Consider the following 10253-nt stretch of genomic DNA (forward strand, 5'->3'; position numbering starts at 1 on the left):
TTACTACTTTAACTTTAAACTACTAATACTTATAAAAGCTAATGCTTTAGACTATGTAGTAGCAGGAGTTCTTTTTTAGACTAAGCTAAATAGAACTATTAGGCCTATTACATACTTCTTAAAAAGAATAAGTTCTATAAAAAGTAATTATAAGATTTATAATAAAAAATTACTTACTATAGTACACTACTTTAAATAATAGCAACCTAAACTAAAAGGTGTAGCGCATCTAATATAAGTTCTATTTAACTATAAGAACTTATAGTACTTTATAACTATAAAATAACTTAGCTACTAATAAGCTTATTAGTTTAAATACTTATTCTATTTTAATTTTAAAATTACTTATTATTTTAGTTAAAATAAAGGGAAACTAAATGCCTTTATAAGGTAATTTTAAAACATCTTTACTTAAAAAAAAGTGTAAAAAGCTTAATACTAAACTTTACTTTAACTTAAGCTATTTTTAGACCTTAACTTAAATAAAATAAATTAGATAATTAATTAAATTATTACTAATAAGTATTTAAATAATAAGTTTATCTAAGAAACTTTAAACCTACTTTAAAACAGCACTAGTTAGTTAAAGAAAGTAACACTAGCTAACTATAAAAACTAAAATAGTAAGCTATATTACTATAACTAACTTATAATTTTTAATTTTAATAAACTAAGAATTAAACTACTTTAAATTATATATAACTTACCTATTAAAAGACACTTAGGCAGAGAAAAGACTCTTAACCTACTATAAAGAGAGTACTACTAGCCCTGCATGTTCTATACTGTACACTAATACATATTATGTTGCTATACTTGCTGTAAAGTAAAAGCCTTTTAAAAAAAGTATAATAGCCTACTTAAACTACTTCTAATCTTTAAATAAGCTTAGAAAAATATATTAATTAATTTTATTATAAACTTACTTTTATTTAAAGAGTATATAAATATTATAGTAGTTATTAATTACTTAACTAAGTATTAACACTTAATACTATGTTTCTTTATAACTACTTTTAATATAGCCTAGTTATTTTACTAATACATATAAGTTTACTATAGCCTACCTAACATAATTATATTAGACAGAGGTACATAGTTTGTCTTAGCCTTCTAGGACAAACTCTATAAATAGCTTTAAATTATCCTTTATCTATCTACAGCTTTTTACCTAGAGACTAACAGCTAGACTAAAAATATAAACACTATAATAAAATAAGTCTTATAAGTGTATATAAACTACTAGTAAGATAACTAAGTAAAATAGTTAGCTATAGCATAGTTTAAAGCTAATAACATAACATCTAAATTAACATAAGTATCTTTATTCTTAGTAAACTATAGATACTACTTTTAAATAGAATTTAAATTACTTTTAAATACTCTCTAACTAACTTATTAATTTATATAAGTAATAGATGTAAATAGACTTATTAATAAAATCTAAAATATATTTAAATATGTTTATAAAAAGCTTATATAGGCTTAAGCTTTTTAATAAAAGTACATAAACTAATTCTAAACCTTTACCCCTGCGTATGCAGCTAGTAAGAAGGTCTAGCTAAACACTAGAAATATCTAAATAAACTAATAATTAAAAAAACTTAATTAGAAGAACTTTAGCCCCTTTATAGTAGCCTATATAGTCTTATTATATGCTTACTAATTAATCCTACCTAATAGCATAAAGATACACCCTGTGTTCTATGTATTATTGCTGCGCTAAGTAGCCCCTAAATCTAACTATCTACCTAAATAGCTAAACCTACTACTTAAACTTATTATTATAAATAATAAACTAAAATACATTATAAAAGATATTAAATAGATTTAGTTTAATAAAAAAAAACATATCTATAAATACTTTATAAAATAGACTAGATATAATAAACTGTTATAAGAACTTATAAAAGCTTTGTAAAAAAACTCTATAGTAACCTAATTCTACACCTAATACTTATTTAAACTAAACCTGTACTTTAATAAAGATAACTTAATGCTAGAACTACTAATGTAAAGAATTCCCTTTTTAATAAGAGGGGGAGTACTGTTATAGTATTCTCTCTAGATCCTAGACATAACTGTATTAGACGTGTACTAGAGTATTATTAGTGCACGTCTAATATAAATATAACATAACATAGATATAAACTTAAGTATAAACTGCTTTAACACTAACTAAACTTAAAATAAGCTTAATTTATACTTAAAGCGCTTAGACTTCTAAGCTAAGTATTTAATTACTAATTTCTTTTTAAACCTTTCTGTTCCTCACATAATGTCTTGTACCTACTATAATACCTCACGTAGTAATTAAACTAGACCTCTGTAAAGCTCTATAACCTTACTCGTGCACAATCGTGACACAAACCCATCATTCATCTCAGGAAGCCTAGAAACAGTGCTTCAATCTGACAGGGGGATAGGTAGACTATCTCTACTATTAGCTCTATTGTTTGCAGTTACTGTCACGGTCGGCATGCTCAAGCTACAAGCAAGAGGTGGTGTAACTCAACTAGATTAAACTAAGGAGCAGAGGAGCTGCTCTGCGAGTTTAATATACATGTGTGCCCCTGCCAAGGCGCTACTCGTAGCACTAGCGTGCTACTCGTTGCGCAAGCGAGGGAGCTGATGCCGCAGAGCATGTGACGCGGTACGCGCCGTCACAGTTACGGAGCTCTCCATGCGCTAGCCACCAACACTTCTTTAGCGTACTGCTGCCTAGCAATGCCACCTGCTGCAGCCTAGAGCTATTGGTGGCCTTAAGTCACATGATGGGTTCATCTAGTACTATATAAACCTGTAGTTGCCCTCCTTTAGCAATAGAATCCAGTTCCTCATGTCTTTAGTGCTCCACATAGCTTCACATCTATCCTATAAGCTACTACCTACCTTAGCAAAGGCAGGTAAGAAGGAAGGGTAAGACATAGAGGTTTCTTCTTAGAGAGATCTCTTATTAAAGTTAACTTAGTTGCACTAGTACTAGACAGCATATAGGCTGTTACTAGATAGCCTATAAGCCTTACTAGATTATAGTTACTTTAAGCTGCAGCTTGTAATTACACTAAGCTGCAGCTCTACTGCACAGAGATTTAGACAACATTAGACAGGCCACGCCTAATTAAGTCTAGTTGCATGTATAGCATTACTGCCTAGTGCTATTGCATATGCCTTTATGTATTCTAGTAAAGCAATGCCTTGCAGTTCTTACTAAGCCTACTAGCTTATACAACCTTCTGTGCTGTACAACCCCTATAGTAATGCTTACTAGCCTAGAAGCTTATAGCTATAGTAATGTACACTCTTATAATAAGCTTAATACTTTATTTATAAGAATGTAAAGCGCTTAATCTCTACTTTACATAGTTACACTAGAAGTTAAGCCTAATGTCTCTTAATTACACATATCTAGCACTATTGCTGTAAGGTCTAGCCACCTTGTAGTAGCAGTGCAGAGCTGCAACACTAGGTTGCTGTGTCTACCTATTATATTGCTAGCTTACATAGTTAGCATCTTGTTTTACTTATAACATTTATGTTGTTATCTATCTTCTTTAACTTCTTTAATAATTAACCTTTAACTAAAAGAACTTTTAATGTTAAATTTAAGCTTGCTACTGTAAGGCTGTCTAGCTCTGTAAGCTTACTAAGCACGTCCTGTACAAGCTAAGTACGCCTAGCGTCCTGCTATCTATGCAATAGCTCTCTGTTAACTACAGTTAACATTCTATGCCTAATATAGTATGCTAGAGAGGTGAGGAAACACGCGTACAGCTTAGGGAGCTGTCACTCACGCTTGCACCTAGCTACTAGCATAGCAATGCTCCTAGCAAATAGCAACTCTTCTTAAGCTTTTTATGTATAAATAACACTAGTAGTAGCGTTTTAAAGCACCTAGTTGCACTTCTTCTAATATAGTTTTTTCTTACTAAGGTTTTCTAGAGTTTAGTTACTAGAGATAGGTACTGCCTAGGCGTCACCTGTACAGTCACCACCGCAGGTCTGCCTATAGCTAGTACAAGCTTTGTGGCTAACTATGTACTCTTTTTTCCTACTAGGTTTTTAATAAGGCTAGTTACACTACTTTTGTACATAGAATTTAGCACTACTTATTCTTTTCTAGGTCTTAGGACAAGCCCTAAGAAGAGGGGAGGCTATGTCATAGTTATGTTACAGCTATCTAACCCCTAAGTACCCTAAGGGCTTGGCACAGGGTATATAGGCTCCTCGGCCTCCGTACCTCTGCCTCCGACCCTAAGGTTTACTCTCGTTACCCCCCTATCCTGCATTCCCTCTCTGTGACCTGTGTTTCCTGCTCGATACCTCTTACAAAAAGTGTCTAATAGCTTACTATTAAACCTCTCTAGCATAATGTCTATAAAGTTGTAATACTATTATGTATAACTATAAATTTACTTTTTACTTTTATACTTTATTATTTACTAAGTAATCTGTTACAATCCTTGCTTTGTAGAAGCACGCGGGTTAATGTTGTCCCTAGGTTAGGGCGTAGGGAGAGGGGCTAACAGTAGGATGTACAGTCCTACATAATAGCTAATAGGCTAATAGAGTAGGATAGAGTGACTAGATTGTAGTTTATCCCTGTAACAGTAGTATAGAGGCTAGGTTAAATAGTCCTGTTAGACAGAATTAGAGGTATATATATTACAAGATATATAAATAGTATTACAGGTCTTTAAAAAGCTAAAAAGCTACTTAGTCTATGTAAAAAATAAACTAAACATTAAACACACCTTTTAAAAGTCTGTTTAAGCTAGAACTATATACATGTCTAACAGCGCTAAGAACAAGTTATTTAAGTTTAGACAAGCTTACTATATAGTAAGCTTATTTAACTTGCTTAAACTTATTCTTTTTTTATAGCTTTTTTTTCTACTAGATAGTGCATTCTTCTGTAACCCTAGGCAGCTGTGCTGCCTCTACGTCTTCTAATTAGTCTGTAAACAAGCTCTGTTCTAACTAGGCTAGATTATAGAGCACTTCTAGTAGAGTTATGTTAGTCCAACTATAGACTGTAACATGCTGCCTCCTCTCTCTAGTAGTGTTTTTGCTGCTCTGCTTACATAACTGCGTTAGTAAAAGTTTATTTATAAAGTAAGTGCTTACTTACTAAAAGGTGTTTATAACATCTATCTTTTTTATACTAAATAGCTTATTAGAATTATTTGTTTTATTATTCTTACACTAACGTACCTAACGGGTTGGCCGGCTACACAGGTTGGCCAGCCACTTTTGCTAAGCCCCTACTAAAACCACCCTATTCTAGCGCAAAACAGCCTACTTTAGCCCTGTATAAAGTAATATAACATAAGATATTATTTAAAGTCTACTTCTACTACTTACTTATATGTATGTAAGTTATGCCTAGTCTAATTACACTACTTGTATTACTTTTAACTTAGCTTACTTTTTTTTAGCGCGCACTTGTGTCTTTAGCTTCTTTTTATTACTACGCGCTTTAAACTTCTTTAAAGTAGTTAAATAAGCTCTATTCTTAACTATTAAAGTTTTTTTTACCTAAATTTACTTTTTTTATATAATTTATGTTATATAACAGCTTTATTTACTACTTAAAGCTTTATAATCTTTTTTTACACTAACACTAGCTTATGCATAATAATTACTACCCTTTTTAAAACTTTCTTAAAGGCCTTTACTATAAATGTTAGTAAGCTATTTATATACCTTTAAATTTTTACTTTTATAAGTGTTAATTATAACTTAAATTTAAAAGTATTACTTAGAGTTTATAACTGCTAGAGCTTATTATTAATAAGTAGTAGTAGTAATAAAGTATATAACTAGATATTAAGGGCTATTTTAACTTATTTTAAGTTAAATAGAACTAAACTAGCGCCTTAAAACCTTTTTTAAATATTACTAAAAGTAATTACTACATTATAGGCGTGTATAAAGCATAGTAAAAACTTAAGTTTTATAATATAAGTAATCTAGTTATATATAAGATTTTTAGCTTAGCACTTATACACCTTTTTTAAAAAAGCAAAATAACTTATATTAAAAGGCTATAAAAAGTATAATAAGTGTAAAGGCATGTAAATAGTAATAATTTTTTTTTTATAGTACTACTAGAAATTAAGTAAGTTATAGCTTTTATAGCTATTAATAATAAAAAGCTAATAAGCACTTATAACCTTTTTTTATATACTTATTAAAGTGCTTTAACTACTGTAGCTTAAGCTTATTTATTATTTAGCTATTTTTAAAGACTATAATAACCTAGTTCTAAAGTAGATTCTTTTTTTATACTAGGCAAAAAAATAATAGCAGCTTTTAAAAATAATAAAAAGTAAAATAGCTTACCTTATTATATTAATACTTTAAATAACTATTATTTACTTTTTATTACTTTACTATATTACTTTTAGCTATTTTTATTTTTTTAAAGCTATAATAACTACTTTAGTTAATATCTAGCCTATTATAAAGCTTAACTTATTAAAGTTATATGTGTCTTTATCTTAGATACTATACTTAGCTTTTATATTAGCTACTAAGTAAAACTAGCCTTAGATAACCTTTAAATCTTTATAAAGCACTTTTTTATAATTATACTTATAATTAAACTTTATTATAAACTTAAGGTAGTGCTTAACTTATATACTAGGCTATTTTAAGCTAACTTAGCCTAGATTATGCTTTATGTGTAAGAAATTAGCTATATTAGCTATAGCTATAAGCTTAAAAGGAAATCTATGTGTAATAAGCTTAAGTATATACTTAACAACTACTTTTTTTTAAAGCTTAGTTAGATTTCTTAATTTAGGCTAGTATTCTGCTTATAAAGGCTGTTTAGCGTGTTAATTACTTAGTGTTATGTAAAAAACATTATAAATAGCTATAGCATGTTATAAGAAAAGTTTTAAGTTTTTTTTAAAAGCCTAAAAAGTAAGCTATATTTAATGTTCTTTAGAAGATTTAATCTAGTGTTGTTGTTAAGGCATTATATAGATAAGTAGAGTTTAGTAGAGGCTTAGCAAAAGTAGCCAGCTAACCTGTGTGGCCGGCCAACCTGTTAGGTACGTTACTTATTATTTTAATGTTTTTTATTAGATAAAAATAAAACCTTATAACATTTACTAATTATTAGAATTATTTTAACGTACCTAACAGGTTGGCCGGCCACTTTTGCCAAGCCCCCACTAAAACCACCCTATTCTAGCGCAAAACAGCCCACTTTAGCCCTATATAAAGTAATACAACACAAGATATTATTTAGAGTCTACTTCTGCTACTTTCTTATACATATATAAGCTATGCCTAGTCTAATTACACTGCCTGTATTACCTTTAACTTAGCTTACCTTCTTTAGCGCGCACTTATGTCTTTAGCTTCTTTCTATTACTACACGCTCTAAACTCCTTTAAAGCAGTTAAACAAGCTCTATCCTTAACTATTAAAGTCTTTTCTGCCTAAATCTGCTTTTTTTTTATATAATTTATATTATATAGTAGCATTATTTACTGCTTAAAGCTTTATAATCTTCTTTTATGCTAACACTAGCTTATGCGCAATAATTACTACCCCTTTTAAAACTTTTTTAAAGGCCTTTACTATAAACATTAGTAAGCTATTTACATGCTTTTAAATTTTTACTTTTATAAGTATTAATTATAACTTAAAATTTAAGAGTATTACTTAAGGTTTACAACTGCTAAAGCTTATTATTAATAAGTAGTAGTAGTAATAAAGTACATAACTAGATGTTAAGAGCTATTTTAACTTATTTTAAGTTAAATAAGACTAAACTAGCGCTTTAAAACTCTTTTTAAATATTACTAAAAGTAATTACTACATTATAAGCATATTGTCACGGTATCCTCCCCGGATCCCAGACATAACTGTATTAGACGCGTACTAGAGTATTATTAGTGCACGTCTAACACAAACACAACACAACACAGACATAAACTTAAGCATAAACTGCCTTAACACTAACTAAACCTAGAACAGGCTTAATTTATACTTAAAGCGCTTAGACTTTTAAGCTAAGTATTTAATTGCTAATTTCTTTTTAAACCTTTTTATTCCTTACACAACATCTTGTACCTACTATAATACCTTACGTAGTAATTAAACTAGACTTTTGTAAAGCTCTATAACCTTACTTGTGTATAATTATAATATTATGTTGTGTTAAAACTTTAGCTAAGAATAGCCTCTAAATCTAATCTAATAAGCTTAGTACTTACATAACTCTAAGCTATTAAAGCAAGCTAAAAAGCCTTCTAAAAAGCGCTTACTTTATAGGAAAGCTACTATGTTGTAAGCTTTAAAGCTCTTTAAAAGGACTTTAAAAAACAGCTTTATGTTATTAAGTAGTCTATTTCTGCCTTAACTTCTGTTATAGTAGTAGGAACTAAGAACTTACTAGCCTTAAAGCCTACTTAGAAGTCTAGAGATAGCTTAACTTTTTTCTACCTAACACTACCTACAACTTGTAACCCCTTTAACTTAGTAATAAAATCTAACTAACTCCTTAATCCTCTGCTGTTTAACAGAAAACAGAAAGACCTACTTTTCTTTCTACATAAGCTCTAATACAAACTTAAAAGAAACATAGACTAATTCCCCTTTAAACGCTTTTAGTTACTATATGCCTACTTTTAACTTAACTATAATATAACAGCCTTAATTAACTTACTAATAAATAAGAATATTATTAACTTAGATTAATTTATAGTGTTTTTATAAGCAACTTATAAAGACCTAAATAAAAAGTTAATAGCCCTAAGTTACCTAAACACTTTATAATAAAAAAAAAAAAAGCTTTACTTTACACTTTACTAAGTTCTACTAACTTGCATTTAATATAGGCCTAAATAAGATAGGTCTAATTATAGCTTTACATAACTCTCTCTTAACTAAACTGTAACACGCTATAGTAGAAGAACCTCTTCTAAATAACCTTAACGCGTATGTAAACCTAATTACTACCTATAATAATAACATAAGGTTTCTCCCTGTACAAGCCCTAATACACCTCTAAACTAGCGCAGTTGCAAATAAGGACCCTAACATAATAAAAATTAATTTAAATTATGCTTTAGTTAGTTCTAAAAAGTGTAAAGATTATAAAAAAAAAAGTTAATGTTTTAAGTATAGTAAGCATAGTTATATTTTTTAAAACTACTCTATTTCTCTTTCTTAAGTCTGCGCAAGTAGTGCTGCTAGTACTTATTAAAGATTCTTACTATTTTAATTTTATTTTTATAAAGGCTTTAACTTATATTTAAGCTTTAATCTTTTTTACTACTTTTAACATAGCTGCAGCTATAGCAGTAGGAGCCTACAAAAAGGCTTGTTCTAGGGCTAAGTTGCCCCCTAGGACTAATTTAACACTAGATCTCTGCTAACTTATAGGCTAAGTCCCCTACTAACAACTAGAAGTACTAAGTTAATATTCCTATATATTTATAATAAAGAACTGTATTAGCTTTAATATAAGCTTTTATTAACTTAGAAGTAAACAGCATAGGTTACATTAATAAAAAACTAGCGCATAAACTAAATCTTTAATTAACACTACTTACCTAAATAATTTACCTAACTAGATTTAATAGAAAACAACTTAAAAAAGGTTCTATCTTTTATACTATAACTATTATAATTACTTACTAATACTATAAAGAGTAGATTAAACTTTATGTAATAAACATAAAATGTTATAACTTAATCCTAGAACAACTATAGCTGTATTAGCATAAAGTTGCCTTTAATTACTAAGAGTAAGTTCTAAACTTTAACTCTTCCTAATACTAAGATGTATGCTTACGCTTACACCTAAACAATACTTAAATAGCACTTAATATAGAAGGTTTCTAAACCTACTTTCTAATAACCTAGAAAAGAACTACCTAAGTAAGGCTAATAAGCTAGGCCTTTTACTAAAATAGGCTATGTAAAATAATTTAATAACTACTTAAACCTAAAGAAAAGAAAGCCTTTAAGAAACTTTTACTTACCTAATTTAGACATAAACTAGGACTTAAACAGCAGATAGACATCTGCTACATAGAACCTGCTCTGTTTGTGACTCTAGCTTAATAACTAGATTATAAAATCTACGCAGTTATAATTTCTAATATAGACTAAGCTTTAGCTCCCTAAAAACACACTAACCTAAGAATAATAGTCTTTTAAGACTACTATAACTTGTTATATGTCTTTTTTTAAGACAAGTCTAATAAGCTTCTAATATAATGTCTATA

At 29.0% G+C, this 10253-nt stretch overlaps 1 protein-coding gene across 1 annotated transcript; it reads left to right on the forward strand.

Moving 5' to 3' along the window:
* Positions 1 to 2479: 2479 nt before the first annotated feature.
* On the forward strand, positions 2480 to 2748 carry BDR25DRAFT_349320 (uncharacterized protein; the record flags this gene model as incomplete). Its single annotated transcript, XM_033694536.1, has 3 exons — positions 2480 to 2501; positions 2582 to 2645; positions 2670 to 2748. The coding sequence occupies 3 exons, from the start codon at positions 2480 to 2482 to the stop codon at positions 2746 to 2748; spliced, it is 165 nt and encodes a 54-aa protein (XP_033553038.1).
* Between the last annotated feature and the right edge of the window lie 7505 nt (positions 2749 to 10253).

Source organism: Lindgomyces ingoldianus (genome assembly GCF_010093535.1).
Source record: "Lindgomyces ingoldianus strain ATCC 200398 unplaced genomic scaffold BDR25scaffold_3, whole genome shotgun sequence".
Lineage (NCBI taxonomy): Eukaryota > Fungi > Ascomycota > Dothideomycetes > Pleosporales > Lindgomycetaceae > Lindgomyces > Lindgomyces ingoldianus.